Source organism: Plasmodium yoelii, assembly GCF_900002385.2.
Source record: "Plasmodium yoelii strain 17X genome assembly, chromosome: 4".
Classification (NCBI taxonomy): Eukaryota; Apicomplexa; class Aconoidasida; order Haemosporida; family Plasmodiidae; genus Plasmodium; species Plasmodium yoelii.
In genome coordinates this window covers 169,588-197,147 of record NC_036176.2, presented here as the reverse complement: position 1 = coordinate 197,147, position 27,560 = coordinate 169,588, and the positions used below count along the sequence as shown (strand labels likewise).

General features: G+C 20.4%; 8 protein-coding genes across 8 annotated transcripts; all 8 read left to right on the top strand.

Annotated features, from left to right (window-relative positions):
* Window positions 1-368: 368 nt before the first annotated feature.
* Window positions 369-1,534, top strand: PY17X_0402300 (PIR protein; the record flags this gene model as incomplete). The annotated part of the gene is made up of 3 exons (XM_022955039.1): window positions 369-383; window positions 522-1,379; window positions 1,469-1,534. 3 exons carry the CDS (start codon window positions 369-371, stop codon window positions 1,532-1,534), a joined length of 939 nt encoding a protein of 312 aa, XP_022811523.1.
* Window positions 1,535-3,474: 1,940 nt separating this feature from the next.
* Window positions 3,475-4,423, top strand: PY17X_0402200 (fam-b protein; the record flags this gene model as incomplete). The annotated part of the gene is made up of 2 exons (XM_022955038.1): window positions 3,475-3,543; window positions 3,710-4,423. 2 exons carry the CDS (start codon window positions 3,475-3,477, stop codon window positions 4,421-4,423), a joined length of 783 nt encoding a protein of 260 aa, XP_022811522.1.
* Window positions 4,424-7,569: 3,146 nt separating this feature from the next.
* PY17X_0402100 (PIR protein) lies at window positions 7,570-8,715 on the top strand (the record flags this gene model as incomplete). The annotated part of the gene is made up of 3 exons (XM_022955037.1): window positions 7,570-7,584; window positions 7,718-8,545; window positions 8,629-8,715. The coding sequence occupies 3 exons, from the start codon at window positions 7,570-7,572 to the stop codon at window positions 8,713-8,715; spliced, it is 930 nt and encodes a 309-aa protein (XP_022811521.1).
* A 2,365-nt stretch (window positions 8,716-11,080) lies between these two features.
* Window positions 11,081-12,111, top strand: PY17X_0402000 (PIR protein; the record flags this gene model as incomplete). Its single annotated transcript, XM_022955036.1, has 3 exons — window positions 11,081-11,095; window positions 11,215-11,958; window positions 12,046-12,111. The coding sequence occupies 3 exons, from the start codon at window positions 11,081-11,083 to the stop codon at window positions 12,109-12,111; spliced, it is 825 nt and encodes a 274-aa protein (XP_022811520.1).
* Window positions 12,112-14,599: 2,488 nt separating this feature from the next.
* Window positions 14,600-15,795, top strand: PY17X_0401900 (PIR protein; the record flags this gene model as incomplete). Its single annotated transcript, XM_022955035.1, has 3 exons — window positions 14,600-14,617; window positions 14,743-15,642; window positions 15,730-15,795. 3 exons carry the CDS (start codon window positions 14,600-14,602, stop codon window positions 15,793-15,795), a joined length of 984 nt encoding a protein of 327 aa, XP_022811519.1.
* Window positions 15,796-18,588: 2,793 nt separating this feature from the next.
* PY17X_0401800 (uncharacterized protein) lies at window positions 18,589-19,693 on the top strand (the record flags this gene model as incomplete). Its single annotated transcript, XM_726065.1, has 3 exons — window positions 18,589-18,603; window positions 18,712-19,503; window positions 19,607-19,693. The coding sequence occupies 3 exons, from the start codon at window positions 18,589-18,591 to the stop codon at window positions 19,691-19,693; spliced, it is 894 nt and encodes a 297-aa protein (XP_731158.1).
* A 2,407-nt stretch (window positions 19,694-22,100) lies between these two features.
* Window positions 22,101-23,203, top strand: PY17X_0401700 (PIR protein; the record flags this gene model as incomplete). The annotated part of the gene is made up of 3 exons (XM_022955033.1): window positions 22,101-22,115; window positions 22,253-23,029; window positions 23,117-23,203. The coding sequence occupies 3 exons, from the start codon at window positions 22,101-22,103 to the stop codon at window positions 23,201-23,203; spliced, it is 879 nt and encodes a 292-aa protein (XP_022811518.1).
* A 2,464-nt stretch (window positions 23,204-25,667) lies between these two features.
* PY17X_0401600 (PIR protein) lies at window positions 25,668-26,846 on the top strand (the record flags this gene model as incomplete). Its single annotated transcript, XM_022955032.1, has 3 exons — window positions 25,668-25,682; window positions 25,821-26,696; window positions 26,784-26,846. The coding sequence occupies 3 exons, from the start codon at window positions 25,668-25,670 to the stop codon at window positions 26,844-26,846; spliced, it is 954 nt and encodes a 317-aa protein (XP_022811517.1).
* Window positions 26,847-27,560: the final 714 nt, after the last annotated feature.

The window sequence follows — 27,560 nt, the reverse complement described above, 5'->3', positions numbered from 1 at the left end:
TTTATTTTCTATATTAAAGCATATGTATAAGAAGATATATTCTAAATTCATTATAAAATTATATTAATTTTTATAATAATGCTCATAGGAGTGTTATTAAGGATACTAATTTATGAAAAATTGTATTATATATACATATTATAAAACATGCATTAAACATCCCCCAGAATAAGGGAATTTATCTAACTACAATAAATTGTATATTATTCCATATTATCTTTAAATTTATATTAAGAATAATAATAATAACAGGTTTAACCACAGACAATTTTATATTAAAGTTCAATTATTTGTCATTTATTAAGCGTAAAATATAAAAATAATATGATGTTACATAATCCACATATTATAAACAAAATAAAATTACAATGGATTATAAGCTGGTATATGGATTTTTTTAATAAAATTTGCCCTTCCTTATATTTTTCGGTGTTATATTACCTATAAGTCTCATTAAATTTGATTTTATAAGAGTTTCATTAACATATATTTTTATTATATCTTTTTAAATGTTTTCTTAGTGTGGAAGGTTTGATCATTTAAGGTTATTTTATTCCGATGAATTAGGAAAATCTGCAGGTCGTGATATTCATAGTTTAGGGAGTATTAATAGTTATTGCTCTAATGAAGTTCCAAAAGATAAAAATTGCAATACTGATATCGATAAAATTAAGGGAGCATTTTTATGGTTATTTGAACAAAGTATTATTATTAATATTGATAGTTTAAGTAAAGATAAGTCTGGAGCATTTATTATATACATTATGATATGGTTAAGTTATATGTTAAAAATAAAGAATGTTAACACGTTTAAGAATATAAATGAATTTTATAAAGAGCATATAAAGGATAATACACATTATACTAATAACAAAAAATGTGGTGATGATTGTAATAGTATATTAAAAAATAAACTTGAATATAATAATTTTAATGAGTTCATAGAAGCAAACGAATATTTGATGAATATTGATATTAAAGATATATCTAACTTTTATGCTCCAATTAAATTATTGTGTAAAATGCATACTGGATGTAATGCACAAAAGTCAAATTGTACGGAATGTTTACAAATAGCTAATGAATTTGTTGAAACATATGAAAAACTTTACAACGATTATAATAATAATGAAAATAAGTCTTATAGTAAAGTATTGTCTATATTATCAAATGATTATGATAATTTAAAAAATAAATGTAACGATGTTAATTTTAAGGACATTTCATCCCTTCGAGCGATAAAAACAAAAGAAAATGGTGTGCAAAGTTCTGAACATAGTTCTGAAGTTACATCATCAAGTTCATCGGTAACAAACAAATTGTTTATAGTTTTATCGATATTTGGTGCAATAGCATTTTTTTTAGGAATTGCTTATAAGGTAAATAATAAGGAATTAAAAAATTATTTTCATTATATGTATGCAAACATTAACAAAAAAATCGTATACTTCTTAACATTTTATATTAGTATTCGTTATTTGGATTTCGGAAACGAACCCAAAAACAACATTTAAGAAAAAATCTAAAAAAATAAAGAAAATGGATATTAATATGATTCGAAGAGTAATGACTATTTCAGGAATAATAATAATGATTAATATATATTAAGAAACTGTCTATTTGGAAATAAGTAATTTTTGTATAATTTTCATGTTGTGGATCAGGATTCAGATTATGTTTGTGGAACCCATGTTTAGGTTAGGGTTAAGTGTTACATTGCATTTAATTTTGTATAATTTGAACACTAATTAAATATATGTAGGAAATAAGTTATTAAAAATATGTACAGGATAAGTTGTAGTTTTTAAGGTTTACATTAAGTCTAAATATGTAAGAAAAAATGAGGATGAAGATTACTATGAAAAGGAACGAATAAGATAATATATTTTGATAAAGTATAAGAATTGCATTTCGTGTTAATATAACTTAATGGTAAATTTGTTGAACTGTACTATGCATTTTTGTATTTTATTGTTAATTTTGGGTTAATGATTTATGGGGAAATTTATCAAATATTGGAATTGGATTAGTCCTAGAAGAGAACGATGATTTAAATAATTACAATGCAAAATATGAGAAACTGGGGAAATGAAGGGAAGTAAGGAAAAAACATGAAAACTGTTATAAATTGAAGAGATAGTAAAGTCATAAATTGAGTTTATGAGAAAATGGAATTATTAAATATATAGAAAGTTATGGAGGCCAATCCTATACCATTTATTAATTAATTTTTTTTTGTTAATTTGTTGCTTATAGAAGAAAAAGCGATTATTTATATGATAAATTTAATTAACTTATATTTGAAGCCGGATTTAAAGGATAATAAATAGTAAATTTGTCTATTAATATAAAGAAGTATTGTATATATATGATACATGGCAATAGTTTGTTTCTTATTTTATAGTAAAACATAAAATAATTTTTCTATATGATGGTATTATATATTATAACTGAATTATAATACTTCTTTTTCTTTAATTATTATGTATAAAAGTCAAAATATTGTATTGTTTAAATACAAAAAGTTTTTTATCATCTGTTAAATGAATATGATGAAAATAAAAGTTAATAGAATTAAGCGTATTTCATTTTTCGACTTAAGATAAAAACAAATTGGTATCTCATTCAATATATTGGTTCCATATGTATTATTTTTTGCGGTTTAATATTAAAATTTATTGTTTTTTGAGTTACATTTAAAAATATTAATATTTTATATTATTTTAATAGAAATAATATATTTGATGTTGTATATTCACATATATATTTTTAAATAAAATGATTACATACCAATTTATGAAAAAAAAAAAAAATTATACAAAGTGGAAAATAAATGGAGAATATTATTCAGTAATATTTAAAATTGGAGTATAACAAATAAGAAACCATTTAAATGTAAATAGCAACATGTTTTGTTAATTTTTTCATTATGTTTGTATTTATTCATATAAAAAAATATATGTATCTAATATTTTATTATTTTAATTATATTTATTATTTTTTTCGTATTAAACAATAATAGAAAAATATACGTTTATAAAATATTACAAGGTATCATTAAACACCCCAATGTATTATAAATTATATTAAAAAATTATTTGTATATCAATTTTTCAAAAAATTAATTTTAGGGAAAATTATTATATATATATATTTTTTTAATTAAATATTAAAAATGTTGTATTTCTTAGAGAAAAAAATAATATTTATTTGAAAAAAAAAATAATATTTATATCCATAAATACTTTTAATGGAAATAACGAAGTTTATTCAACGATTACATAAATTAATTCTATAAATAATGCAAAAAATTAATAAATGAAATAAATGTCATTTTTTTTTAACATATTCATTTGTTCATAATTTTTAGAAAAAAAACTAATAAATATTGTTATTTTGGGAATAAATATCAAGTTATCATCATTATTTCAAACTAAATTTATTATTTCATTTATTTAATGAATAAAGTTATAAATGAGAGTCAGTATTTTAAGATTTGTTTTTTTTTCAATTATTATTTGTTTTTTTGAGTATGCTCAAAATGTAAGTTACACACCATTTTCTTTTATTATTAATAATATTTCATTATAGTTTTGGTATCTATTTGTTTTACATTATTTTATATTATTATTTCATGTATTGGTAAAACACTTGAAGGAAAATTAAAACTAATTACATATATATTAATAAATATTTCATTTCTTTGCAGGAATTATACCTTGTAAACGAGAGAAGCATATTCCTTGAAAGGAATATAATAAAATTTAGAAGTAATAGAATATTAGCAGATGTAGATAATCAATTCGATTTAAATGATTTTTATGAATCAACTTTGAGTCTTGCAAATCAATTTAATGAGTACAATGCTGATGACAAAGAAATGACATTTCTTCGAAATGCTATAGATTCACATATAAAGAAGCATAAAGAAAGTAATACATTACCTGATTTAAATAATGTAGATAAGAAAACTAAAAAAACAATTCTTAAACTTCAAAGGGAATTAGAAGAGATAAAAAAAGAACTTGCTAATAAAAGTAATAGTGAATTAGAAATACAGTCGATACATGATAAAAGGATAATAAAAAAAGATGAAAATAATTCTGTATCAGGAAATGAGGACTTTAACCAATTGGAAAATGAAGTAAATTCCTTGGAGGAAGAATTTAAACAGTTCGATTTAAGTGGTGTTGATAATTATAAATATAAACGAAAGGAGGACAAATTATACAAAGGATTAAAATTGAGGTTAATATTGATGTTTTTTTTTTCTTTCGCAACAATGGTATCAGGGTGCGTTAATCTCCCACTTGCTATTATAAGTTTAGCGATTTCATTTGAATCATTTATTAAATCTTTTCAATATATTAAATTACTCTATGTAAAATATAAAATAAAGCAAAAATCAAAAACATCAAAATAACCACTCTTTATTATTATGTTTTATTATACCTTTTTAAATGATTAAAAATAATATATTTAATATTTTATGGCATAAAAAGTTACACTTTTTTATGTTCTATAGAATAATGAAATTTTGTTTGATTATTTGTTTGATTATTTATTTGATTATTTATTTGATTATTTATTTGATTATTATATATTTTTTAATTTAATATATAATCACGTTATGTAATTAATTTGTCTTTATTTTTTATTTGTCAAAAACTTATTTGTCCTTATTTGCATGCATATATATTATGTATTAATGTATTTTGAATGTACTAATTTAAACGCACTTATTAATAAAATTATAAGCTATGCTGAGGTTTAGAGTTGCATTTTTGGAAACTCGTATTTTGAGTCAGGGTTCTGTACTATAAGTTATAGTTTTGTTCTATGTAATCTATGTTTTGGGTTAGGGCTATATTTTTATTAATTTGTTTATAATTTGATCATATTTATTTGTCTATAAATGGTGATTAAATATATAAGTCATCCCTATATGTTTAATCTCGAGTTGAAGTCTAAATATGCAACCAAAAAGGGGCATAAGCTAATATGTAATAAATTGCGTAGCATATTTCATAAGTTATAATATATGTAATTGAGTATTCATTCCGATTTTATATGATTAAAATAAAAAATATATATTGTATATATTAATATAGATATTGACTATATATGAATTCACATTATGCTATATCATAGTTCCTATTATATAAAATTTGTTAATATGTGGTTACATCGATTTTTGCATAACATAATATGTTTCTTTATTTGATGAAGCATTTTATTTAGTAAAACATATAATTTGTGTCATAATTACTTTAATTTAAATTATATTATACAACTGAACTGTAATAATATCATTATATATAAGGCTGGGTATGAATTATAAGATTATTCATTTGGAACAATTCTCTACATTATAATATACCTTCAGGTTAATGGGTATATTTTTAAGATTAATTAAACACACTACTAATATATAATAGATGTTCATAAAATATGGATTCATAGAATATAGATTGAGGATCGTTAATACAGTATTATCTACAAAATATTATTATGCTTCTAACATTTTTAATAATACATAAAAAATTGAACTATGTATACAATATTTTTTTAAGTTTTAATTGCAGTTACAATTATCTTTTTGTATTTCCTTTACATTTGTATTAAACTTAATTAGTATTAATAGAAATAGCTTTATACGCCATAATTTATTTATCATAAAGATATAATAATATATTAATTACTTTTATTTTTAAACTTCGTAATTTTGAAGTATATATAAATTGAAAATATATTATATTTTAAAATAGTTAAAAAATAAAATATAAGTATATTAATAAAGTTTTATATCATATTTTGTTCTAATAATTATAAATAATATGATATATAGAATAGCGTTATTGTTCTAATATATATATATAATATTTTATCAAAGACTAAGCACTGAAATATGTTAAATTTGGGAAACATATACAGTTATATATTAATCTAAAGTATACAGAAAAGTATGTAATAATTAATTTGAACTAATCATATTTTTATTAGGTTATTATATATACAAAATTTAAATATAATGTTATTACGAAATAATATGTTCTAAAATGTTATACTTTAAAACAATGAAACAAAAAAATTACTAATTGGTTTAAAGTATTTTTATTAACCACATTAATTATTTCGTTGTACTATACAGTGATATAGCATAAAGCAACGATAATAATATTATATTAATATATTATTAAATGCGAACAATATATTATGTTTATTTGATACACTACGTGGGTATAAATTCATTATATATATTATTAAACTTGTAATAAGAATAAAATTGTATGAACAAAACATGAAATTAAATATTATAGCTTTCAACTAAGTATATCTTCAATGTGATAATATTAAAACTAACATTACCAAGCAAAATAATATTAATAATTCTATAGTTTACTTAAAATATAGTTTCTCATCATAAAACTAAATATAGTTTATTATAAAATATAAAAGCAAACTATATATTTAGAAAAGTAATAATTCTAAGTTATTTTTAATTAAGAATTTTAATATATACATTAATTGAAAGTTTAATGGTAGAAAATATAATTAAACTATGTAGAATATGTAAATCTTATATGGCTACGTCCTTGTCTTAAAAAATCATACTTCCCTTATCTCTCCTCTCAAAGTGCAATATACCAACCTAATACACATGATTTTCTATTATACTTAAAAATTTTCATCAGTACGTATTTATGTGTTATATATTTAATATTTACTAAGTATTATTTTAAAAACAATATGCATTCAAAGACTTATTTAAGCTTATAAATACGGTTTCAATGCTAATTGTCGTTTTAAACCGTGGGAAAGATGTGCAAAATATATTATAAAATTACATAATAAGGTATATTTCTAAACTGAAGTATGTATGAATAAAAATAAAGTTATTGAAAATGTTAAATATAATTGGAATGCATATATATTAAATAAAAGTAATATTAAAATTATATATATGCAATTAAAAAAGAGAACAATGCAACTTAATTAGAAAATAATATAATTTTAATTAAACATGGTATATAGTATTAGAAATAACTATATAAATATTTAGTATATTTTAAAAAATTACTATTTATATACTTTTGAGGATTATAGTAATAATATAACTTTATATTTTTTAGATATATACAGTATTTAAGTTTTAGAAAGGCAATCATTAAAACAAAATATAAATATATACCTTTTCTATGTTCAAACATACTTTAAATTGTTTATAAAAGTATATCCATTTTTACAATAAAGTTATACTAGATATTAGTAAGAATGCCATTTTTTGTATAAAATGCATCATATATATATTTAATCAAAAATGTATTAAGCAATGCTCTATTTAAGATAATTTAGATAATTATCATAAAAAGGAATAGAACGTTTCTTTAATAATACTAATGTATTATTATTCTATATTAATTTAGTTATTGAAAAACATATAATATATTTAACTACAGACAATTATTGTATATAGGATTAAAATATTTGCGTCACATATTGGGGACAGCGTATATAAAACAGCATGATTTTACTCAATTTACAAATCAAAAATAAAACTCCATTATAATGAATAAGCAAGTGGTATATACATTTTTTAATAATAATAATTTCCTTTACCTTTTATGATATTGTATTATATATATCATTAAACTTTATTTTAATAAAATTTGTAATAATTTGCGTTTTTATTAATTCTTTTTAAATGCTTTCTTAGTGTAAATTTTTCTTTGCTGTAAAGAACTCGATTTCCGATAATTTGGACAGAGCAGAAAATTATAGATTTAATATTGAAAGTAATTTCGATGAGTATTGTACTAATGGGCAATGTAGTAGTAATCTTGGAAAAATTAATGCTGGGTGTTTATTTTTGTTTGATGCATTATTTAAGGATTCTTCTGTGTTTAAGTATCATAATAACATCGACATTGTTGATTACATTATCATATGGTTAAATTATATGTTAAACCTAAAGAAAAGTGAAATAAATATAACCAATCTAAAATATTTTTATGATATATATATAAATGGTAGTGATAAGTATAAAAATCCTATAAAAGGTATTAATGAGTATAATAGTTATAAGAATCTTATAGATAAAAAACTTGATTTGATAAATATGGATATGAATATTATATCTAAATTTTATGGTGCATTTAATACATTATGTATGATGTATATTGAATTTGATGAAGACAGTCCAAATTGCAAGAAATGTTTGGAATATGCTAATGAGTTTGTTGCAAAATATAAAAATCTTAAGAAAGATTCTAGTATTACTGAAAAAAGTTTATGTAATCAAATATTGTCTAGTTTATCAAAATATTATGATGATTTTAAAACTTATTGTACTAGTAAAGGTGGTAATTGTGGACAGTATCCATCCCTTCCAACGATAGAAACATCACAAAATTATGTAGGAAGTTCTGCAATAAGCTCTGGACAAATTTCTGAAGATACATCAAGTTCGTCGATATCAAAGAACTTATTTATAGTTTTATCGATATTTGGTGCAATAGCATTTTTTTTAGGAATTTCTTATAAGGTAAATAATAAGGAATTAAAAAAAATTATTATATATATGCAAAAATTAACAAACAATCGTACGCTTCTTAACATTTATATTAGTATTCGTTATTTGGATTTCGGAAACGATTTCAAAAACACAAATTAAGAGAAAAAATAAAAAATATAAAGAAGAGAATTAATCAATAAAATATGATTCAAAGAGAGTGACTATTTTAGGAATAATAATAATGATTGGTATACGATGAGAAACTGTCTATTGAGGAGTAATTTTTATATAGTTTTTATGTTGTGGGTCAGGGTTGTGTTTATGGAACCCATATTCGGGTTAGGGCTAAGTATTATATTGCATTTAACTTTTTATAATTTGAACACTAATTAAATATATATACTATATCCGTATGCTTAATCACAAGATGAAACCAAAAGTCCAAATATGCAACCAAAAAGGGGCATAAGCTAATATGAAAGTGGTCGCATAACATATTTTATAAGTTATATATATAATTGAGTGTTCATATCGATTTAATATGATTAAAATAAAATGTCTATATTGCATATATTAATATAGATATTGACTATATATCAATTCACATTATATATGTCATAATTTCCTATTATATAAAACTTGTTAATCATGGACTATATTGAATTATGTATAACATAATATATTTCTTTATTTTATGAAAATTTTATTTAATAAAACTTATAACTTGTATCATATTTATTTTGATTTAAATCATGTTATCCAACTGAACTGTAATAATAGATATTCATAAAATATAGATGCATGAAATACCGATCGAGAATCGAAAATACAACGATACCTATAAAAGGCATTTTATGCATCTAACATTTTTAGTAATGCATAAAAAATGTACTATAGATATATTATAATAAATTTATAAATTATAAATATATATAATGCTCATTTTTTTCATTTCAATAATTTGAATTTATGCTAATGTTCTAATTTATATTGGTAGGAATAGTTATATATATATTAATTTAATTATCATAAGGTATAATAATAGATTAATCACTATTAATTTTTAAATTTTATATTTTGAGGTATAAATAAATAATGTTTTAAAGATTTAAAAAATATAAGTATATTAATAAAATTTCGAATTATATTTTGTTATAATAATTATAAATAATATGATAAATATAATACGTTATTATTATATGCTTATACATATAATTTAATAAAATACTCTATCAATAACTAATATTGAAATATTATTTTATTGTGAAACCTTCATATAATAAACATTAATATTATCGAAAAGACTAATAATAATACATTATAATGATATCATTTTTATATATTTGTTAAAGATCCAATTTGGGAAATGTGGTTTTATATTATAAAAATTTGGATCAATAGAGAAAAGGTTAATGACCCAATCAACGTTAAATTTCTTTTTGTTATTCCATATTAACGCATATTATATTATTAGTTTTTATTGAATAATCATTTTTTAATCTAAAACATTACGTTACCATATAATTAATAAAATATAGAATTTTTAATATTATTTGAATGCACATACATTGATAACTATATCAATAAATATATAAGATAAGAATGAACAATGTATAGTATTTAGGAAATATTTATTTAAATTTATATATTAAAAGAGCAATATATCTTATCTCTCTTCTCTTAAAGGCAATATAACAACCTAATTAAACATAGTTTTCTATTATACTTTAAAATATACATCAATACTTATTTATATGTTAATATTTAATATTTGCTAAGTATTATTTTAAAAATAATATACATTCAAAGGCTTATTTAAGCTTACAAATACTGGTTCAGTGCTAATTGTTGTTTTAGAGAGTGGAAATTATGCGTAAAATATATTATAAAATTACCCAATAGAAAATACTTCTAAATTGGAATATGTAGGAATAAAAATAAAGTTATTTAACGCATTAAAATTATTTTTTAATTTATCTATATTAAATACAAATAATATAAATTTATATAATTTGTGTAGAAAATGGGGCATGTAACTAAATTTGAAAATGCCATTATTTTAGAAAAAACTATAATATATATTATAAGAAACAAGTATATACAAATTTAATATATTTAAAAAATTACTATTTATATACTTTAAGTATTCTAATAATAACTTTCTTAATTTTTTATATTTGTGTAGTATTTGAATTTTATGACGTTGTTTGTGTTCTATATTAAAGAATATGTATAAGTATATATTTTTTAAATTCATTATAAAAGTATATTAATTTTTATAATAAAGTTATACCAAATGTTAGTAAGAATACTATTTTTTGTATAAAATGTATTATGCAACCCCTATTTAAGATAATTTAGCTAAATTGCATAAAATAAGTATAATATGATTTTAGTAACACTAATGTATTATTATTTTATATGAAGTTAAAATTAAGAATAATATGTCTAACGAAAGATAATTTCTATATAAAGAGCTTAAGTAAATATAACATATATTTTATACAATATATATAAATAACATCACCCCGCATAATCTCCAAATTATAACAGAATTTCATTATAATGTCTAAGGAATTGGTATATATCTTTTTTCTTATATTATTCGTATGATGCATTCCTATAAATTATATTAATTTTAATTTTAGTAATATTTATATTAATACATTTTTTGTTTAATTCGTAAAATATATTCGTAGTGTGGTATAATTAATACGATCGATGAATATTTTGCTGGTGATCCGAAAAAATCGAGAGAATATAATTCTACGGATTTTTTTAATATGTTTTTATCTGATTGTATCTGTAGTAGTGATGAAGAACAGATTATCTGTGGTTTTATAATATTACTAAATGCGCTTGATGAGGGAAGTATAGATAGTGATAAACTTGTTGAATACGCTATTTTATGGTTAAGTTATAAACTAAATCAAAAAAAAGAAAATGGAACGACCAGATTAAACGATTTTCATACTGGACATATAAAACAAAATGGTTGTTATAATAAGCAAATAGCTGCTGGTAGTGGTAGTGGTAAAAAGATTCATATGGGTGTTATAGATACAAAAATAGAATCGATGAATATTGATATTAAAGATATATCTAATTTTTATGATGCATTTAAATCATTATGTAACATGTATAGTGAAATTGGTGCAGAAGACTACCAATGCAATAAATGTTTAGAAAATGCTGGAGAATTGTTTGAAAAATATGAAAAACTTAAAAATGCATTAGATATTAATAAAGGAAGTTCTTATTTACAACTATTGTCTAGTTTATCAAATGATTATAAAAATTTTGAAAATGAATATAATTATGTTAAATGTACTAATTCCTCACCATTTGTAGCTTGTCCACGAAGTTCAGTAACAAAAAATACACTAATTTCAATTGCAATTATATTTGTTGCAGCATCAATTTTATTGGGAGTTTCTTATAAGGTAAATAATAAGGAAATTGAAAATTATTTTCATTAAATATGCAAATTTTAACAAAAAAATCGTATAATTCTTAACATTTTATATTAGTATTCGTTATTTGGATTTCGGAAACGATCTCAAAAACAATATTTAAAAGAAATGCTAAAAAAATAAAGAAGAAACTGATCATTAATATATTATTCGAAGAGTAGTGACTATTTCAGGAATAGTAATAATGATTGATATACGATAAGAATCTATCTATTTAAAAATAATTTTTGATAAAAATATGTGAATAATTTTTATATCGTTTTTATGTTGTGGGACCCATATTCGGGTTAGAGTTAAATATTATATTGTATTAATTTTTTATAATTCGAGCACTAATTAAATATACGTATCATTCCGTATGTTTAATCACAAGATGAAATCAAAAGTCCAAATATGCAACTAAAAGGGGAATAAGTTATTATGTAATGAATTGGGTAACATATTATATAAGTTATAAAATATATAATTGAGTGTTCATGCCGATTTAATATGATTAAAATAAATATATTACAAATATTAATATAAACATTTTCTATATAATAATTGCCTATTATATAAGTCTTGATAACCCAGAGCTATATTGAATTATGCATATAATAATATGTTTCTTTATTTTATGAAAATTTTATTTAGTAAAACTTATAACTTGTATCATATTTATTTTGATTAAAATCGTATTTTTATAACCGAACAGTATAATAATTTTATATATGAGGCTATAACGTATAATTGAATTTACTTTGAATATTTCTATATATTATAACATATCTTCATGTTAATGATTATATTTTTAATGTTAATTAAACACACTACTAATATATAATAGATAATCATAAAATATAGATTCATAAATATCGATCGAGAATAGGCAATGTAACATAGTCTATAAAATATTGTTATGCTTCGAACATTTTTAATAATCAATAAAAATATGCATATTAATAAAAAATTAAATTATAGATATATGTATACTATCCTTTTAATTTTCGATTATATATAGTTTCATTTTATGCTAATGTATTAAATTCAAATTATAGGAATAGTTCTATATACATTAATTTATTTACTATAAAGATATAACATTAGATTAATCATTATTAATTTTTAAGCTTTATAGTTTTGAGGTATAAATAAATTATATTTCAAAATAGTTAAAAAAAAATATAAGTATATTAATAAAATTTCATATTTTGTTATAATAATTATAAATAATATGATAGATATAATATCGTTATTATTATATGCCTATACATATAAACTAGTAAAACGGTCTACCAATAACGAATATTGAAATATTGTTTTATTGTGAAACCTTCATATAATTAAATATTAATTTAATCGAAAAGACATATAATGATTCAATATAAGTATATCATTTTTATATATTTGTTAAAGATCCAATTTGGGGTATGTGGTTTTATATTCTAAAAAACTGGATAAATAAAGAAAATATTAAAGACTCAATTCATGTTAAATGCCATTTTATTATTCCATATTAACGCGTATTATATTATTATTATTATTTTACCATAGACTTAATAAAATATAGAATTATTAATAAATTATTTAAATGTATATACATTGGCAACTATAGCAATAAAATATATAAGATAAAAATGAACATTGTAGAACGTTTAACGAATATTTATCTAAATTTATATAATAAAAGAGCAAATATATCTTATCTCTCTCCTCTTAAAGGCCAATACAACATCCTAATTACGCATAGTTTTCTATTATACTTTAAAATTTGCATCAATACTTATTAATTTGTTATATGTTTAATATTTACTAAGTATGATTTTAAAAACGATATACATTCAAAAACTTATTTAAGCTTATAAATACGGGCTCAGTGCTAATTGTTGTTTTAACAGGGAAATGATGCGTAAAATATATTATAAAATTACCCAATAAGGTATACTTCTAAATTGAAGTATATACGAATAAAAATAAGGTTATTTAATGCATTAAAATTATTTTTTAATTTATCTATATTAATTACAAATAATATAAATTTATGTAATTTGGATAGAGATGTAAGCAACATAACTTAATTTGAAGATTCTATAATTTTAATAAAACATGGTATATAGTATTAGAAACAAGTATGTTAGTATTTAATATAATGACTATTTATATACTTTTATAAATTATACTAATAATATATTTATTAATTTTTACATATTTACAGTTCAGGCTTATAAATATATTTATTAAAAAATTAGAAACAAAGTTGTATTTTTCTATATTGAGACATAAATATAAGGGGATGTATTTCAAGCTCATTATAAAATTCCTTAAATTTTTATAATAAAATTATAATGGGTATTATTAGTAATAATGAATTTAGCACTTATTATGTTATGCATGTGACCAAAATGTATTCATATCTCCAATTTACAGCAATCTACCAAATTTCAATAAATTATATATAAACTTACTATTGTATTATTACTTTACATAAATTTTAAATTAACATAAAAATAAGATGTGGTTAACTACAGATAATTTTTATATAGATAATCCAATTTTATGTCCCTTATTTTAATGCAGTATAATGAAATTAATATGATGTACTTAATTTATAGTTCAAAAATAATTTTCCAATATGTTAACTAGTAAAGTGGTACATACAATTTCTTGAATAAAAATGTTTGTTATTACACATTTTTGATATTGTATTATCTATAAATTAATAATAAGTTCATTTTAATAGACATGTTTATTTGATTTTTTTTAATTGTTTCTTAGTGTAGAGAGCTTGAAAGTATGTGGAAGTTTTTTTCCGATGAATTAAATAATTCTGGAGAATATGCTTTTTCTCGTGGAATTCTTGGGAAATACTGCCCTAATGAAAATTGCAATAACTATATCGATAAAATTAATGCTGGCAGTTTATGGTTATTTTATGAATTTTTTGGTAAACCTGGTAGCACAGTTGATTCTAATACTTATAAGGATGACGTTTTATGTATTATGATATGGTTAAGTTATAAATTAAGCCTAAAATTACCTGATGACATCACCACATTAAACAGTTTTTATTCTCAGCATATACAACATAACGAGAAGTACACTAAAAGTAAAGTTAATGATGGAACATATGGAAGTTATAAGGAAATTATAGATGTCATAAAGGAATATATGGATATTAATATTACTCATATGTCTAAATTTTATGAATTACTTAAATTATTATGTAAGATGAATACTTCTTATACGAATGGTAAAAGTAACGATTTTTCAGAAGATGCTAATAAATTTGTTTATGAATATGAAAAACTCCTTAATGATAATGATAATAATATTGACGACAGTTCATACAATAAAGTATTACTTCATTTATCCAATTATTATAATAATTTTGAAAAATACAGAGTTCCTTATAATAAACAAATGAAACGTCCTCCATTACCAACAGAAAAAAAAGCCGAAAAGAATGATGTAGTAGATTCTAGTGAAACTAAAATAGATGGTTCTTCAAGTGAAACTAAAATAGATAATTCCTCAAGTGAAACATATCAATCAATTAATGTAACGGAAACCATGAGTTATAACACTACATTAGCAGGTTCATCACTAGTAAACAAAATAATTCCAGTTTTATCGATATTTGCTGCAATACTATTTTTTGGGGGAATTTCTTATAAGGTAAATAATAAGAAATTTAAAAATTATTTTCATTATATATATGCAAATTTTAGGAAATATATAATACGTTTACCATTTTTATATTAGTATTCGTTATTTGGATTTCGGAAACGATCTCAAAAACAACATTTAAGAGAAAAGATAAAAAAATAAAGAAGAAAATGGACTATTAATATGTGATTCGAAGAGTAGCGACTATTTCGGGAATAGTAATAATGATTAATATATTTTAAGAAACTGTCTATTTTGAAGTAATTTTTGATCTTAGTTTTTATATGGTTTGTATGCTGTGGGTTAGAGTTATGTTTGTGGAACCCATATTCGGGTTAGGATTAAGTATTATATTGTATCATTTTTTTATAATTTGAACACTAATTAAATATATGTATCATCCCTATATGTTTAATCTCGAGCTGAAGCTTAAATATACAACCAAAAAAGGGTCACATAAATTTTTTTCATAAATTATAATATATATAATTTAGTGTTCATATCGATTTAATATGATTAAAAAAAATGTCTATATCGCATATATTAATTCATATTATGATATATCATAATTGTCATTATATAAAACGTGCTAACCCAGAGTTATATTCAATTATGCATATCATAATATATTTCTTTATTTGATGAAACATTTTATTTAGTAAACTTATTATTTGCATCATATTTGTTTTAATTTAAATTGTATTTTGATAATCGAACAGTATAATAATATTATATATGAAGTTGGGTATGAATTATAATAAAATTCATTTTGAATATTCATCTACATTATAATATACCTTCAGGTTAATGGGAATATTTTTATTGTTAAACATAATATCAATATATAATAGGTAGTCATAAAATATAGATGCATGGTATATCGATCTAAAATCGACAATACAACGATACCTATAAAAGATGTTTTATGTATCTAACATTTTTAGTAATACAATAAAAATATGCATATTAATAATAAATTAAATTATAGATATATGTATACTATCCTTTTAATTTTCGATTATATATAGTTTCATTTTATGCTAATGTATTAAATTCAAATTATAGGAATAGTTCTATATACATTAATTTATTTACTATAAAGATATAACATTAGATTAATCATTATTAATTTTTAAGCTTTATAGTTTTGAGGAATAAATAAATTATATTTTAAAATAGTTAAAAAAAAATATAAGTATATAATAAAATTTAATGTTATAGTTTTCTATAATACTTATAAACAACTTGGTATATAAAATTATCGTTATTGTTATAATATATATAATATTGTATAAATGACTAAAACTGAAATATGTTAAATTTGGGAAACATATACAATTATATATTAATGCAAAGTATACAGAAAAAGTATGTAATAATTAATTTGAACTAATCATATTTTTATTAGGTTATTATATATACAAAATATAAATCTATAATTTAAATATATTGTCATTACGAAATAATATATATTCTAAAGTACTTGATTTAAAAACTATGAAACGATGAAATATTGTACATTGATTTAAATTATTTTTATTAAAAGCATTAATTATTTCGTTGTACTATACTGTGATATACCAGTAACAATAATAATAGTAATAACAATAGATAAACGTATTAAATACTAACAAATCATTAAATTCATTTGATTCGAATACGTTGATATATATTATTAAACCTGTAATAAGATTAAAATTATATGCACAAAACATCAAATGAAATATTATAGCCTTCACTAAGTATACCTTTAATGTGATAATATTAGAACTAACATTACCAAGCAAAATAATATTAATAATTATATAGTTTTTCATCAAAGAACTAAATATAGTTTATTATAAAGCATGCAATACAATATTATTTATTAAATTATAAAAGCAAACTATATATTTAGAAAAGTAATAATTCTAAGTTATTTTTAATGTATAAATTAATTGAAAGTTTTAAAGGTAGAAAATATAATTAAACTATGTAGAATAAGTAAATCTTATATAGTTAAGTCCTTGTCTTAAAAAATCATACTTCCCTTATCTCTCCTCTCAAAGTGCAATATACCAACTTAATACACATAGTTTTCTATTATACTTTAAAATTTGTATCAATACTTATTTATTTGATATATATTTAATATTTAATATTTAATAAGTATTATTTTAAAAAAAAATATGCATTTAAAGACTTATTTAAGCTTATAAATACGGTTTCAGTGCTAATTGTCGTTTTAAACCGTGGAAAAGATGTGCAAAATATATTATAAAATTACCAAATAAAGTATATTTATAAATTGAAATATATAGGAATAAAAATAAAGTTATAGGAATCATTAAAATGGATTATGAATTTATCTACATTCATTAAAAAAAATATAAATTTATGTATATGCAATTAAAAAAGGGAACAATGCAACTTATTTTATAAATGTTATAATTTTAATAAAATATTGGTATGTATTATAAGAAACAAGTATATAAACATTTAATATATTTAAAAAAATTACTATTTATATACTTTTAAGGATTATAGTAATAATAGTATTTTTAATTTATTAGATTTATACAGTATATTAGTTTTGGGGCACCATTTATTAAAACAAAGGATATAAATATATTCCTTTTCTATATACAAACATACTTTAAATTCATTATAAAAGTATATTAATTTTTATAATAATGCCATATGAATGTTATTAAGAATAACAATTTATGCAAAATTGTATTATATATAAATATGATAATAAATATTTAAACAACCCCCAAAATAAGGCAATTTATCTAACTACCATACAAGTATATATTGTTCCAAATTATCTTTAAATTGATATTAGAATAATAAACATATTTTTGTTTACATATAATTGCTGTATATAGGGTTAAATAATTGTATTACCTATTTTATTATATATATAATATGATATACCCTTAACCTAGAGATTATAAATTATATTCCATCATAATGGAAAAAGATATAGTATATACATTTTTTGATATTATATTTCCTATAAACTTCATTAAGTTTTATTTTAATATCATTTTCTTAATGCATATTTTTATCAATTTTTTTTAAATGGTTTTTTAGTGTCCAAAATTTGATCTTTTGAGGACGTATTTACCTGATAATTTAGGTGATGTAGCAAAATCTGAACTTAAAGAAATTAAAGAATACAAAGATTACTGCCCTGATGATGACTGCAATACTGAAATCGAACAAATTACGATTGGATTTTTATGGTTACTTGGAAAATGTTATTATGAATTCAAAAGTAAAAGTCATAATAATACTAATGCATTTTTTATATATTTGGTTTCATGGTTAAGTTACAAATTAAATCAAAACAAAGGGAATAATTTCACCACAATAAACGATTTTTTTACTAATAATGTAATTAGTAATGGTAAGTATAGTAAATTTACAAATGAAGCCTTTAAAATTTCAGATCTTGACGAATTCATGAAGGAACGAACTGATTTGCTGAATATGAATATTAAAGATATGTCTAAATTTTATGATGCATTTAAATTATTATGTATTATGTATGATAATTATTCAACGAATAAAGATAACAAGACACTGTTAAATAGTGCAAACGATTTTGTTAAAGTATATGCAAGTCTTAACAATGACCGTAATATTGAAGATACCGTACGTAATAAAATATTGCCTGTTTTATCAACTAATTATGATCATTTTAAAAATAATTGTAATAGAAATGGTGTTAAATGTAAAGATTTTCTATCCCTTTCAGAGATAGAAACAAACTTATTTGCACTAACATCTGAAGACACATCAAGTTCATCGACAGGAAATAAATTATTTACAGTTTTATCGATATTTGGTGCAATAGCATTTTTTTTAGGAATCTCTTATAAGGTAAATAATAAGGAATTTATAAATATAATATTTAAAAATTATTTTCGTTAAATATATGCAAACGTTAGAAAAAAAAATAATTCGTTTACCGTTTTTATATTAGTATTCGTTATTTGGATTTCGGAAACGATTTAAAAAACAACAAATAAAAGAAAAAATAAAAAATATAAAGAAGAGAATGAATCATTAACATATGATTCGAAGAGAGTGATTATTTCAGGAATAGTAATAATGATTTATATATTTTAAGAAACTGTCTATTGGGAAGTAATTTTTGCATAATTTTTATATAGTTTTTATGTTGTGAAACCCATATTCGGGTTAGGGCTAAGCATTATATTGTATTTTATTTTTTTTAATTTGAAAACTAATTAAATATATGTACTATATCCGTATGTTTAATCACGAAATGATGTTCAAAATATGTACCCCCTCAAATGGATACTGTGATTAATATGAAAGGGGTTACATAACATATTTTATAAGTTATAATATTTATAATTGAGTGTTCATGCCGATTTAATATGATTAAAATAAATATATTACAAATATTAATATAAATATTTTCTATATAATAATTGCCTATTATATAAGCCTTGATAACCCAGAGTTATATTGAATTATGCATATCATAATATGTTTATTTATTTGGTGAAATATTTTATTTAGTAAAACTTATTATTTGTGCCATATTGATTTTAATTTAAATCATGTTATCCAACTGAACTGTAATAATGGATATTCATAAAATATAGATGCATGGAATACCGATCGAGAATCGACAATACAACAATATCTATAAAAGATGTTTTATGCATCTAACATTTTTAATAATCAATAAAAATATGCATATTAATAAAAAATTACATTATAGATATAAGTATACTATCCTTTTAACTTTCGATTATATATAGTATAATTTTATGCTAATATTTTAATTTTAAATAATAGAAATTGTTCTATATACTTTAATTTATTTACTATAAAGATATAACATTAGATTAATCATTATTAATTTTTAAGCTTTATAGTTTTGAGGTATAAATATATTACATTCAAAATTGTTAGAAAATAAAATATATGTATATTAATAAAATTTAATGTTATAGTTCTAATAATTATATATAATATGATAGATAGAATAACGTCATTATTTTATTCCTATACATATAAACCAGTAAAATATTATACCAATAACTAATATTGAAATATTATTTTATTGTGAAACATTCATATATTTAAACATTAATATTATCGAAAAGACATATAATAATACATTATAAGGGTATCAATTTTATATATTTTTTTAAAGACCCAATTGGGGATATGTGGTTTTATATTCTAAAAAACTGGATAAATAAAGAAAAGGTTAAAAACTCAATTAACGTTAAATATCTTTTTATTATTCCATATTAACTCATATTATATTATCATTGTTTAACAAATAATCTTTAATTACAAATACCATTGTTTTATCATAAAATTAATATAATATAGATCTTTTAATAAACTATATGAATATATATACATTGATAATTATAAAAATAAAATATATAAGATAAAAATGAACTATGTAGAACATTTAGAAAATATTTATATAAATTTATATATTAAAAGAGCAAATATATCTTATCTCTCTCCTACCAAAGGGCAATATAACAACCTAATTAAACGTAGTTTTATATTATACTTTAAAATATCATCAGCAGGTATTTATATGTTATATATTTAATATTTACTAAGCATTATTTTAAAAACTAGTTACATTCAAAGACTTGTTTAAGCTTATAAATAGCATAATAAGTATGGGTACAGTGCTAATTGTTATTTTAACAGAGGAAAAGGTGCACAAAATATATTATAAAATTACCAAATAAGGAATATTTTTAAATTGAAGTATATATGAATAAAAATAAAGTTATTTAACGCACTAAATTTCTTTTTAAATTTATCTATATTCATTAAAAACAATATAAGTTTATGTAATTTGCATAGAAAGTGGAACATGTAACTTAATTTCAAAATACTATAATTTTAGAAAAAACTATATTATATATTATAAAAACAAGTATATAAAAATTTAATATATTTAAAAATAACTATTTATATACTTTTAAGGAATATAGTAATAACATAATTTTTATTTTTTAGATTTATACAGTATTTAAGTTTTAGAAGGGTAATCATTAAAAAATATGATATAAATATATTCCTTTTCTATGTTTAAACATAAATATAAAGAAGTATATTTTAAATTCATTATAAAATTATATTAAATTTTATAATAAAGTTATACCATATGTTAATAAGAATAATATTTTTTGCATAAAATGCATCATATATTTAATCAAAAGTTTATTAAGCATCCCTCTATTTAAGGTAATTTAGCTAATTGTCATAAAAAGGAATAGAACGTTTCTTTAGTAATACTAATGTATTATTATTCTATATTAATTTAGTTATTGAAAAATATATAATATATTTAACTACAGACAGTTATTTATAGAATTAAATATTTGTATCACATATTGGGGGCATTGTATATAAAACAGCATGATTTTACTCAATTTACAAATTTAAAATAAAACCCCATTATAATGAATAAGGAAGTGGTATATACATTTTTTAATAATAATAATTTCCTTAACATTTTTTGATATTGCATCATATATAAATATCATTAAACTTTATTTTAATAAAATTTTCAATAATACCCATTTTTTTTAATTTTTTTTAAATGTTTTCTTAGTGTAAAAGGTTTGAGAATGTGTGGAAGGATTTTCCCGATACATTGAGTAATGAAAAATACCAATTTAAAGGTGATAATTTTTTAAATAAGTATTGTGATGGCAGTAAATGTGATAATGATATAGAACAGATTAGTGCTGGATGTTTATATTTGCTTAATGAATTTTTTAAGAATTCTTCTGTGTTTCAATCTGTTGCAAAAAATAACATCAATATTGTTGAATACATTATGATATGGTTAAGTTATATGTTAAAACTAAAGAAAAATGAAGGAAGCGACAGTCTAAAATATTTTTATACTACAACTATAGATAATGATAAGTATAAAACGTCTATAGACAAAGTTGGAGATTGTAGTAATTATAAGGATCTTATAGATAAAAAAAAATATTTTTTGGATATAGATAAAAATATTATATCTAATTTATATGATGCATTTAAATCATTATGTAAAATGTATACTGGATTTGATGAAAGCACGTCAAATTGCACAAACTGTTCGCAACATGCCCAAAATTTTGCTGAAAAATATAAAGAACTTAATAAAGAATCGAATATTCCTAATAATAGTTCCTATAATAAACTAGTGTATACATTATCAAATGATTATAATAATTTAAAAATTAACTGTAAAAATTGTTCATCCTTTCCAGAGATAGAACCAAGCATTTATGCACTAACATCTGAAGATACATCAAGTTCGTCGATAGGAAACAAATTAATTTCAGTTTTGTCGATATTAGTTGCAATAGCATTTTTGGGGGGAATTTCTTATAAGGTAAATAATAAGGAATTTTAAAATTATTTTCATTATAAATATGCAAACATTAACAAAAAAATATTTCGCTTACCGTTTTTATATTAGTATTCGTTATTTGGATTTCGGAAACGATTTAAAAAACAACAAATAAAAGAAAAAATAAAAAATATAAAGAAGAGAATAAATAATTAATATATGATTCGAAGAGAAGTGACTATTTCGGGAATAGTAATAATGATTGATATATCTAAGAATCTGTCTATTTAAAAATAATTTTTCATAATTTTTATATAGTTTTTATATTGTGGGTCAGGGTTGAGATTTCGTCTGTGGATCAAATATTCGGGTTAGGGTTAAGTGTTATATTGTATTTAATTTTTTATAATTTGAATACTAATTAAATATATGCACTATCCCGTATGTTTAACCACGAAGTGAAATCCAAAAGATAAACATGCAACCAAAAAAAGTGGTACTTCCATTAATACGAAAATGGCCGCATAACATTTTTTCATAAGTTATAATACTTATGTCTAATTCGTTCATATGTAATAAATGTGGCAATATTATAACTTCGCACTATATATTTTATTGCTAATGTGGGATAACTATACATAAGAACCCTTATTATATATCATATAAGACATTAACCCAGAGTTATATTGGATTATGCATATCATAATATATAATGTATTTATATGTTCGGTGAAAATATATATTTAGTAAAACTTATTACTTGTACCATATTTATTTTAATTTATATCATGTTATCCAACTGAATTATATAGTAATATTATATATGAGGCTATAACATATAATTAAATTCATTTGGAACAATTACCTACATTATAATATACGTCCAGGCTAATGCGTACGTTTTTAAGATTAATTAAACATATGCCAATATATAATAGATAGTCATAAAATATAGATGCATGAATATCGATCGAGAATCGACAACATAACATTGTCTATAAAATATTGTTATGATTCTAAGATTTTTTAAAGTTTTAATTGTAGTTACTATTATCTTTTTGTATTTCCTATACATTTGTATTAAAATAATTAGTATTAATAGAAGTTGCTTTATATGCTTTAATTTATTTACCATAAAGGTATTATATTAGATTAATCACTATTAATTTTAAATTTTAAAGATTTAAGGTATAAATTAATTATATTTTAAAATAGTTAAAAAATAAAATATAATTATTTTAATAAAATTTCATATTCATTTTGTTCTAACAATTGTAAATAATATGATAGATATAATGTTGTTATTGTTACATGAATATTCATATAATTTAATAAAATATTTTACCAATAATTAATATTGAAATATTGTTTTATTGTGAAACCTTCATATAATTAAATATTAATATTGTAGAAAAGACATATAATAATACATTATAAAGGTATAAATGTTATATTTTTGTTAAAGATTCAATTTGGGATATGTGTTTTTATATTATAAAAATTTGGATAAATAAGGAAAAAGTTAAAGATTCAATTCATGTTAAATGTCATTTTATTATTCCATATTAATGCGTATTATATTATCATTGTTTAATGAATCATCATTTTGTAATCTAAATTAGCATGGTTTATCGTAGAATTAATAAATTATTTGAATGTATGTAGATTGATAGCTATAACAATAAAATATATAAGATAAAAATGAACTATGTAGAACATTTAGCAAATATTTATATAAATTTATATATTAAAAGAGCAAATATATCTTATCTCTCTCCTCTTAAAGTCCAATATAGCAACCTAATTACGCATAGTTTTCTATTATATTTTAAATTTGTATCAATAGTTATTTATGTCATACATATTTAATATTATTTAAAAAAAAATCTGCATTAAATGACATATTTAAGCTTATAAATAGCATAATAAGTATGGGTTCAGTGCTAATTGTTGTTATAAACCGTGGAAATGATGCACAAAATATATTATAAAATTACCAAATAAGGAATATTTTTAAATTGAAGTATATTGGAATAAAAATAAAGTTATTAGGCTCATTAAAATGAGTTATGAATTTATCTATATTAAATAAAAACAATATAAATTTATATAATTTGCATAGAGATGTAACACAACTTAATTTGAAAATACTATAATTTTAATAAAACATAGTATATAGTATTAGAAGCAGGTATATAAATATTTAAAATACATTAAAAAATGGCTATTTATATACTTTTAAGATTATAGTAATAATGGATTTCTTAATTGTTTCGATTTTTTCAGTATATTAAAACAAAAGATATGATGTTGTTTATTTTCTATATTAAAGAATATATATAAGATGATATATTCTAAATTCATTATAATGTTACTTTAACTTTTATAATAATGTTCATATGAATGTTATTAAGGATAACAATTTATGAAAAATTGTATTATATATACATATGATAAAAAATGTATTAAACACCCACATAATAAGGCAATTTATCTAACTACCATAAAGTTATTATATTGTTCCATATTATTTTTAAATTATTATTAAAAATGATAATAACATGTTTAACCACAGACAATTTTATATTAGAGTTCATTGTTTTGTCATTTATTAACCGTAAAATATATAAATCAATATGATGTTACATAATTTACATATTATAAACAAAATAAAATTAGAATGGATCATTATCGGGTATGTAATTTTTTTTAATCAAATTTGCTTTTCCTTATATTATTCTATGTTATATTACCTATAAAATTCATTAAATTTTATTTTATAAGAGTTTCATTAACATATATTTTTATTATACTTTTTTAAATGTTTTATTAGTGTATGAGGTTTGGTACATTAAGGTCATTTTATCCCGATGAATTAAACTTATCTACAGAACGTGATATTCATAGTATAGGGGGGGTTGTGAAATACTGTCCTAATGGAGGCTCGAAAAAAAATGAATGTAAGACAGATCTCGATAAAATAAAGGCTGGATTTTTATGGTTATTTGAACAAATTATTGTTAATAATATTGATAGTTTAAGCAAAGATCAGATCGAAATATTTACTATATACATTATTATGTGGTTCAGTTATATGTTAAATCTAAAGAATGTTAAGGAGTTTAATAATATAAATGAGTTTTATGATGCGCATATAAAGAATATTACGGATTATATTAATTGTAATACAGATGGCAAAGAATGTAATAGTATATTAAAAAATAATTTGGGATATAATAATTTTAAGGAAATCATAGACAAAAAAAAGGATTTATTGAGTATTAATTTGAAAGATATGTCTAATTTTTATGGTGCATTTAAATTATTATGTATCGTACATACTGAATTTGATGCAAACAAGCCAGAATGTACGAAATATATAGAAAATGCTAAAAATTTTGTTGAAAAATATAATGAACTTAATAACGGTTCTGATATTACTGAAAGTAGTCCCTATTATCAAGTATTGTCTACATTATCGAAAGATTATAATAATTTTAAAAAGTATTGTAATGAAAATAAAGGTGATTGTAATGATATTCCATCCCTTTTACCAATAAAAACAAAAGAAAATGCTGTACAAAGTTCTGCACATGATAATGTACAAAATTATGGAGTTACATCGTCAAGTCCGTCAATAGCAAACAAATTAATTCCATTTTTATTGATACTAGCCACAATACCAATTTTTTTAGGAGTTTCTTATAAGGTAAATAGTAAGGAATTTAAAAATTATTTTGATTATATATGCAAATTTTAACAAATAAATCGTATACTTCTTAACATTTTATATTAGTATTCGCTATTTGGATTTCGGAAACGATCTCAAAAGCATATAAGAGAAAAGCTAAAAAAATAAAGAAGAAATGGATCATTAATATATGATTCGAAGAGTAATAGTTATCTCAGGAATAGTAATAATGCTTGATACATGTTAAGAAATTGTCTATTTGAAAATAAATATTTTTTTACCATAATTTTTGAACATAATTATTGGGTCTATAAAAATAATTAAATAATATAATCAATATATATAATGTTATATATGTATAGTTATAGTATTTTATACTATTTTTGTATAATTTTTAAACAGTTTTATGTTGCGGGTCAGGGTTAAGTGTTATATTGCATTTAATTTTGAATAATTTTTTATAATTTGATAACATTTATTAGTTTAAAGAATTGTTTAAATATATATAGGAAATAAATTATTAAAATATGTAAAGGATATGTTGTAGTTTTTAAGATTTATATTAAGTCTAAATATGTAAGAAACAAATTGAGGATGAAGATGACTATGAAAAGGAACAATAAAGAAATACATTTTGATAAATTATAAGAATTTAATTTCGTATTAATATAACTTAATGTTAAATATGTTGAACTATGCACTGTTTATATTTCATTGTTAAATTCGTGGTAAATATATTTAAGAGCTTTTATTAACTGTATCATAATTTCTTATTATATAAGAAATGTTAATAAAATTTAAGATTATACTGAGGTATACGTACCACAATATACAGATATTTGGTTTATTTGATGGGAAAGTTATTTGAATTTAATATATGAC